The 9,333-nt window shown below is 38.7% G+C and overlaps 1 protein-coding gene across 1 annotated transcript; it reads right to left on the bottom strand.

Annotated features, from left to right (window-relative positions):
- Nucleotides 1-454: 454 nt before the first annotated feature.
- Nucleotides 455-8,116, bottom strand: LOC104415487 (acyltransferase-like protein At1g54570, chloroplastic). The gene is given in 14 exon segments (XM_010026789.3): nt 455-932; nt 1,067-1,152; nt 1,550-1,663; nt 2,304-2,673; nt 3,262-3,395; nt 4,121-4,229; nt 5,552-5,673; nt 5,863-5,969; nt 6,056-6,160; nt 6,267-6,338; nt 6,341-6,424; nt 6,816-6,871; nt 7,004-7,055; nt 7,289-8,116. Coding segments are annotated over 14 exon segments (2,142 nt in total). The 5' UTR covers nt 7,719-8,116; the 3' UTR covers nt 455-631.
- Between the last annotated feature and the right edge of the window lie 1,217 nt (nt 8,117-9,333).

Raw genomic sequence — 9,333 nt, 5'->3', positions numbered from 1 at the left:
AGATTCAAGTATGTTGTCTGAAAAAGTGTCGCATCACGTGCTACTTCTTGGAATTTTTTTCACCAAAAGAAAAGATAATTGAGGAATCTTGCTCGAGCACTCGATTAAGGGAGAAGTACACCACCTTGTTCCACGGTCCCCAAACACGTTCTGTTAAATGCAAATGGGAGTCCGTGACAGGATAATCATGTGCATAATTCAACAGTCCGCACTTTTGACGAGGCCAGACAGAAGACTTCTTATTAATCATAATGCTACTCTCACCTGTGAATGCTGATATTCATTCAACCAGAAAGAAGGAAAGAACAGATGCCAAAGCAGTTGGAAACTGAGCTTTAATGCCGGTGCCTTCAAGAGTGCATAACTCTAAACCTATCTTAGATTCATATGTATCTTTCAAGATTGGAATTAAGGTCCACAGGTTAGAAGCAATTAAATTTCTGCCCCAATGAACTAAAATTTTCGGAATTTATAAGGATGAGCAGATTATAATCAGAACTCAGCTCAGGAGTTACTCTTAAATAAGAACAGAACCGGAAATTAGATATACCCGAATGGTGTCCACAAATTTTTATGTCACTCTAAATGAAATATATAAGGCCCAAATTATTTGGATAACCACTACCCATTATTATGGCTCAAATGCCGGAATTTCGTGTAGAGGAGAATGTAACGCTTTATGTACGGTTCTATCGAATATATTTCGGTAAGGGTCCTCTTCTCGCTTCTTGAGCAAATACGCGATGCAGCTTTCCACTCCAGATTTTACCTGCAAGTACAACTCGTTTGCGTTTTCTCTGTCCTTCAGTGATTCATATCTCCCCCTCGTCTCTATGGGCTTCCCAAACAGATAGTAGAAGCGGCCAGGTATCCTCGGCAAAATCCCTGGAATATAAAGTGCTTCATTGGCGACCTCTCCGCTCATACCCTCCCTAAAAAACAGGACAGAATTCATATCAATGTCAGGAAGAATTTCACAATATGCTAAGAGATTTTCTGATTTCCAAGGCCATCCACAGAAAATCTGCACACAAAATCTTTTGAAGGTCATGGGTAAGGGAGCTACCTCACTCGTATAACGTCGCGACTGGATTCTCTGATGTAGTCATTGACAAATGGAATCTTCATCAGATCATTGTAATCAAGTACCAACTGCCCATTCAAAGTGATAAAAACAAATTGTCAGAATGGAATGCAGAAGTACATATAAAGAGGGAGGCTTGTTTTCAGTTGCTTTAATTAAAAATAATAGACAGCAATGGTCAATGCAAAAGTTCACCAAGACAGATGCATCAAAACTGCATACGATTCAGCCAAATTTATACAACCATGCATGGAATTAACTAAATTAGCTGAAAATACTTGAAAGATTAAACTCGAACTCTGCAGAAGGTGTAAAGCAGAAGGAATAGAGGGGGTGACTGGTATGTACAATAGTGTCAAACCCCAGAAGTTGAAATAAAATGCTTTGCAAGTTTTAAATTCCAAATCTCTGCAAAGAGTCAAGAGCTAAATACCAAACATTAGTGCAGATATAGAGCTAGTTTACATTTGTGATGTCATCCTCTCCCACGGTTCCGAATGGTACTATTGTGGCGCCAAACCTTGCAGCCATTTTCACAAATTCTGGTTGGTCAGGCCAGAACAACTTGTATTTTTCACCCTGCAAATGGAAGATGATAGAGGTGAGGCAAACTTTACGAGGCATAAATTATATTATTGTAAAGATGCACAAACAACAGATTATAAGTGAATATGAGTAACTCTTTAATCGCTGCATGTAAAACCTCTGGAAATGAACCCTCCAAGAGGCAATGCAAGACCAAATTACTCACGCTCCTTACTATGTTCAACTGAAAATTTGCCTCCGAAGAGAAACTGTCAATATCCACATATTACACTCACATCTAGTGCTTAACCCCCTTAACAAAAAATGTGTTCTCAACCACCCACTCCCCAATCACCACCATCAGCTAGACCGTTGCCACCAACTGCAATTGCCACCACTACCCCCACCATATGAGCTAATTGGCTACAGTATCTGACATCGCCACCACAACCACTGCCCAGCTGCCGTTATGAATTTTCCTTCTCCTCATGGCTTTACATCTTCACTTGTAAAACTTATGCTGTAAAAGAACTTCTTACCTTTTAGCCTCCACACATGGAAATTCTTTTTGGAAAATTATGTTTCAGAATATTTGTCTAATTACAATAAGACCAATTGGGTTAAAACAAGATCAGATCCAGTAGTCACACTGCACAAGAGAAATAATTGAACTGAATGTAAGGTACTTACACACCTTATTATGGAGAGCCTCGCGTCCACCACCAGGATAAAGTAGAACATGAGATTTGGTTGAAAGCAATTTAAAGAGGTTGCTTCCGGATACAGGAACTGCTCCAAATACTTTTAACCAATCATTTAGATTAAATTCAGAAGATGAATTTTCCATTTTTTCAGAGAACAACACTGGATGAGCTATCCCGCGCACAATAATGTTCTTCTCTCTCAAGAATTCTTCAACAAGTGGATACAGCTCAAGTCCCATCAACATGTGATAACCAACTAACAACACAGGTCCTTCAGAAGGAACCCCTGAAAGACCTCTCACTATCTTCCCATCTTCCAAAGTTGAGAATAATACTGAACTAGATGCATTGCGAAGTAGTCTGCAATTATACGACCACAGCATCAGACTAAGATTGACTGGTTGCAATTAATCAATCAGCATTTGTGGAAATGTATGATCCATCCATTATGGGCTGGGCTCAATCAGGCCACAGATAGCACTAGAATTGGTAATAATAGATCATGTTTTACGATCAACAAATGACGTTCAAAAGTAAGAACTTTTGGTATCAATGACCGCTGCTTCTTTGGCAAATCACAGGACAAGAATGGCCTTGTCCTTAGATTTCAGGCATCAGCTGGTGATAAAATAATGCACTAATACTGCAGATCAATATTCAGTGAAATGTTGCAAGAGAAATAGAAAGTGAAGTAGCAAGAATCAGCTACGAAAAACATCACAATCCAATTAGCTAGTTTGAAACATCTGCTGAATAACTTAGATCTTCATTGAAAGACTTAAAAGAAATAGGAAAACACTAGTTTCAATTCAGAAAGCACAGAAACATTAAGCCGTCACAGCTAGCTTAAAAAGAATCTGGTTGAGGTCATATCTAGAAACAACTCATTCTACTCCAATCAGGAAAGAGCAATAAGAGACATGCAGAAGCATATGTTTGCAAAATTACCCAACTACTTGATTGAATGCTATTTTGTATTCTGACATACTGGGAGGCAGGAAATCCAAGACATAATCATGCCTCCTCCTTCGACGGTATGTGTGGGTACCTTTGATGACGGTCAGCAAATTAATACCATCTTCCTGCAATCTCAGTCTAATTACTGGTCAACAAACAGGTAGCACAATATAGAGAATTAAAGCAGTCTTTTATAGATGAAATCTCCTGAAACCCAATACTAAGTTTATGATCAGGGAGAATGACATTTTGAAGAGATGTACTTTCATCATGATAAGCATTCAAAAAGAGCACTACCTCACTTAAATAAAATTGCAAGATCGCATTTACATCTTCCTCCTTTCCAAATTAAAGAAGGAGCTAAGCTTCAAATCCGTTATTAGCCACTAGAATTACACTATGATGTTCTGCTTGCCAATTCTATTTGCTTAGTAGACCAATGAAAGATGATGATATTGCATGCCTCTGGAATTATAAAAGCCGCATCATATTGATTCATTGTGATGACTCAAAGTCTCAAAATATTTTAGCAACACTAGAAATAATGTAATTTTATTATAATCAGTTTATTCAGTGATATGACAAACTCGAAATTAGTTGATTAAATTAGAGGGGCTGATGCACAATACACACTTAACTTGATTAAACATGCATTTTAACAAACAAGTTTGTAGCGTTAATTTTTACACTACAAGCACTGTTAAAGCCTATGATAAGGATATCTCAATTTAAGTGCTTAACCATATTTTACAATGAGCTATCTTCATAAAAAGCTCCCTTAGCTTAAAGTCTTTTAGAACAAGTAACTCCTAAAGCTTTACAACATTGAAATAACATAGATTCCACCTACCAATAGAAGTGTATGCCCATTGTCTTTAAAGTAACGAACTCTGCAGTTCTTCAGTGAGTTTGTAAGCCTTTGGGCTTCATCTGGACTAGGAAGCATGTTATCCTTGCCACTAAATCAATAGAAACTTTTGAGAAAACACAACAATTTGTAACTATGCTTAAATCTGATTCACTATTGTCTCTCCAGTGGAAAAACAACTCCTAATTCAAATCACACTATGGGCATGCAGCATCATCTACAATTATGTGCATGCATTTATAAATACATGCATGTTGTGATGCTTGTGCATGGTACCATATACTAATCTGTTGATAGACATCTCAAAACTATTTCACGGATAGAAACAGGCAATGGCTATTACCCATACAATGAAGCAATACCAAGCCAAATGAATGCGTGTGCCACTACTAATTGCCAAAGGACATATACCTGCTTTCTAAACTAGAAGTACTTTACATGACAGTGTATATTCACAATACAAGATCAGAATTAGGGAAAATAGGCCATTAAAAATCTCAAACTATGCACACAAGAACATATTTACCCCAAACTTCTTTTTTGTGACACCGTAAACCTTAAACTTGCACTTGTGTGACACATGTATTCCAAACTTTTTTCCGTGGCAGCAAAAGGCCCAAATTGTATTCATGTGACACATTTATTCCAAACTCATACCCTTGTAACACATTTACTCTTCGTCAAAATTCCGTGAATGAACGCTACTAAAAATCTTATGTGGCTGCCTACATGAAAGATGGAAAGCAAACGGTGCTGACATGGCACTCACACAGCAAAAATATGTCAACTTGCTGTATTTTTTTTCTTGTTTTCCTTTTCCTTTTTTTTTTCAAAAAAATTTACTTCTTCGTTTTCTTCCTTGGTTTGGCGACGGTGAGCATGGTGGTGATGGCAACAATCAAGGCGGTGGCAGCAAGGGCAGTGGTGAAGATGAAGGAGAAGGAAAGAAGAAGGAGAAAAAACTTGACAGAGAATAATGTGTGGTGCAGGTCTAAGTTTCAGAATTGTCATAAAAAAAGTTTTGGATAAATGTATCACACGGATACAAACTTGGGATTAGGTAAATGTGCCACATTGGTACAAATTTGGGGTAAATATGTCACATGCGTTCAAGTTTGAGGTTTTCGATATCACAAAAAAGAGTTGGGGTAAATGTGTTGCAGTTGGAATGTTTTGGGGTTTTTTGTAACTTTTACCCTCGGAATTAGGTTGCTTATTTTGTCCAGCTGTTGAGCAAGAGTCAGAATGACAATAGCATCAAACCCATACTATATTAAAATTGAGAAGAGAAGATATTGGAAATGGTTGCGCATATATAAGACCTACCAAATAAAGCAGAAAGCAAATAAAAAATAATTGGTGCACATCTGAAAATCATGTCATCATCTTGACAAAGTGTGGAGGAGCAAAAACCTGGCAAGAAGTAGTACTTCAGCTTTGACAGCATGAAGACGAGAATTAGTATAAGAGGCAGCTGATTTAAGCAACTTCAGTTTCCAAATAAGTGTTTCCCTGGGTACTATATCAGCCAAACCCTGAAACAGGGAATTGATAGCGGGTCTCAAATAATCAAAAAAGAGCCCAGCAAAGGACACTAACCAAGAAAAAAAGTTTAGAATACAAGCCTAGTAGATGCCTGCTATACATCTATTGTAAATTTCCGAGCATTAAGGTTAAATGAGAAAGAAAATAAGCGAATATCTGGCAGAGAAAATGCTACTTACTGAGAGATGAGGCAACAAAGAAGTGAGGTTGACAGACAATTGTTCAAGTGCCACTCTTGGGGGAAGCATATTATCAATATTGACTGTTGCCATCTTCACTGGGTCACCTGATTCAGAAAGAAAAATCAAACCTTGTTATGGACAACTCTGACATATCATTTTCCACATATAACTTGAAAGTAGCATATCATACCCATAACAAAGCTTAGAAGATAGGGGACTGTGAAATGGAGTCCATCAGGCATAGCTTCCAATAAAGGTAACAGTGGCTGCAGCTGTGAACGGCCAAATGATGTAGCTAACATGACAGAGAAAATGACAGACTTCCTCAGAGTCTCAAAGAAGGCTTGTAATCCAGAAAGATAGACCCAATTCATAACTTGCTTTCCCATCTGAAAACTCACCTGGATTCGCTAATAAGACTACCAGGTCGATGGTAGAATTACGAGCAGCCACAGCAAGTGCCAGGCATCCTCAAAGGAATCTCCAACAAGATAGATGGGCTTACTTGGAGATGAGGCATACTCAGCTTTGACAGTTTCTTCGACGAATGTCACCAGACCTAACGTGTATAGGTACATGAGATTTCAAAATCTCTTCGTCAAGTTCTCAGTCAGGATTGCATGTTATTTCATTTCTTATAACATTACTTCAGTATTTAGAAGAAAGACTTCACCATTTAAAAGGCTTGTAAATCCACATATAGAAGTGTGCATCATCAATAACATCATAACATTGAGATGGAATGGCAGGAAAAGATTTTTGTGTATAGCTTGAGGTGACAGAGAAGGTAATATCCATGTATATGGGGCTAAGTGGAGAGAAAAGTGGGAATCATAAAATGACACGAATGCACCACAGCCCTTTGCATGTTGACAACACAGCTCAAAAACATTTTACTCAACCCTAAGTTGTCTCATGCAAGCAATTAAAAAGCTTTGAAAGGGCCACACCTTCAAATGGAGTCCGATCATAAACAGGGATATGCAAGCATCGAACTTCAAAAGCCCTGCAGTTTTAAGTTTTCTGCATTAAAATGCTTGGTCATAAGTACAAATAGAAACAAAATTGCTTCTCGTCTGTCATTACTTTCCCTTGTAACGCAATTTACGACCCCAAATGATGGAACATACAAACTCACCTCCCCAGTGCTTTATGGTGCAAGATTAGGCCTAATCCAGTGCCATCAAGTCCTGCAGGAAACAGTACTTATGCATCAATAATTTGGCAATACTCATATTATTTTACTAGCAAATGAGGCTCCTCTAACATATAGCACAAAGTTATCAATTGATGCACGATTATAGTATAATCACTTCTTAAAAGCTACAAGCATATTGTTGAACTTAGAGTTCCATTCATCTCCTTATAATCTGGAGTAAAAATTCCAGTTGTGCACCTATTCCAGTGAGAAGATAAGCATTACCAGGCAAAAACAAGAGAAGTGGAGAATCATTTAAAGGCTGTCCACACTCAACATGGCAAAACCAACGGGGCGGACCTCCGTCAGGCCTAATCATATCCCTTGCGCACTCAAAATAATCCTTCACACTCGTAGTTCCATACGCATCGTCCCACAACACCTCCAAGCTTTTCTTTGCTTCTTTCTCTACCTTCTTCTTCTTCTTCTCTACCACCTCGATCTTCGAAACTGCATGTCCATTTCCTCCAGTCAAAGGACCAAGTTTCTCTCTATCCTCAACAGAAGGAGCTCCATTTGACACAGCCAATTCAGGAGATGATGACACTGTTGAGTCACCACCAACTGAACTGCTCGCTTGCACTCTACACCGAGGCCTAAGATGTGAATTCAACGCCAAATAAGGCGAAACCCAGAGAGTAACCGATGATGTCATAGCAGATACAAAGGTTGCACCCTTTTATTTTCCCTTTTCCAAACTCCGCAACCTAGGAAATTTGAACTCCACCAAGAACTACACTTGTAAACGAGCTCACGAAACCTTGGGGGGTTCATTCAGAAGGTTGCTCGGAACATTCTAAACTAAAAGAATCACACGGTCCATTCTTGGCCCAAATTAAACAACAGAGACACTGAGAAAGCATCTATAAGGGAAAAAAGAAAAAATTAAAACTTGAGGTGCACCCTCAAAGCAAAATGGTATCTTAATACTATCTCGATTTCAGAAATCTTGTGGCTATACGACGGACAACGAATTAGCAATAGTGAGCAAAAATTAATGTGGTCAAGAATGCAGCAACAGGGAAACTGAAAGAGGGTAATGAGGAAGAGAGAGAGAGAGAGAGAGAGAGAGAGGAGAGGAAGAGAAGTACCTCGGAGAGGAAAACCATGGTTTGGAAGTTAGCTGGGTTTGGTTCTTTGTTGGCACATGCAATCGGATGGTCGTGGAAGGGGCACAGAGAGAGAGAGAGAGAGAGAGAGAGAGAGAGTTTTTCCACTTTCCCTGGTAAAGATCCAGCCACACACTCCAGAGTGCCGACACACGTAGGGTCTCCGTCCTGTCTACTTTGGCTGCACGAGTAAAAACTTCAAGACTGATTACTGAATAAGCAGGTGCAAGCCGCGCTTGCTCCGGAGATAATGAAGGGAAGAAAGAAAGAAGATGGCGCCCACCCTGGCGAAAAATGCAAAGGTTGGACAACGTCATTTTCCAGAAAAATATCGCATTGTCCTGGACCTCCACGTCCGCTTCGCCACGTGTCCAAAGTGGGGGCCCACTTTTGACCCTTTCCTCTTCCCTCTGCACCTTCTCCTCTGCTCCAGTTCACTCTCTGCCCCCTCCTCTGTTTGCTGTGACCGATGCTGATGCTCTGCCCCTCTTCGGGCTTCGGCGGAAGCTCTCTCTCTCTCAATGTCTCCAGCACCGAAGCTAAGCTTTCCGGCGTCTCCGACTGGGGCCAAGCATCGCCCTCTCCCTCCTCTTCCCTCCATCTTTCCGGTTCTTTCCCACCTGCATTTTCTTCTTCGTTTCCGGCCACCATCCTCCGTCCCCATCAGCTGAAGTTTACCCAGATTTTACTGACCACCCAAGCCAAGCCTCTCACGATAATTTTGCTCACTTCATTTTTATTTTTTTAATATATTTTTTTCCTTCTCTTTTTTTATTGCTTTCCTTTTTTTGTTTATTTTTCCCATTTCATAATTCTCTAATAAAATTTTATTATTTATTTAGCTATGCTCATATACTTAAAATATTGAAGTAGAAATGAATTGAAATAGGAATAAATATTTTATTTTTATTCTGAATTTTTATATTAGAATTCATACATTATTAAAATATTATTTATTTAAAAAATTTTGTTATTCAAAAAATAATTTTTATATAATGGATATTCAAAATACTATCCACATTTTTATTACATCTTTTATGGAATAATTTTATCTAGATTATATTCTTCTTGTATTCGATTTTATTGTAACTTCAATAGGAACCAAACACGAGATATAACAAATATGATCATATTATAAATTTAATATCGATTACTAGACAT

Source organism: Eucalyptus grandis, chromosome 8, assembly GCF_016545825.1.
Source record: "Eucalyptus grandis isolate ANBG69807.140 chromosome 8, ASM1654582v1, whole genome shotgun sequence".
Classification (NCBI taxonomy): domain Eukaryota; kingdom Viridiplantae; phylum Streptophyta; class Magnoliopsida; order Myrtales; family Myrtaceae; genus Eucalyptus; species Eucalyptus grandis.
The sequence above is the reverse complement of the archived record's forward strand: the minus strand, read 5'-3'. Positions and strand labels throughout refer to the sequence as shown.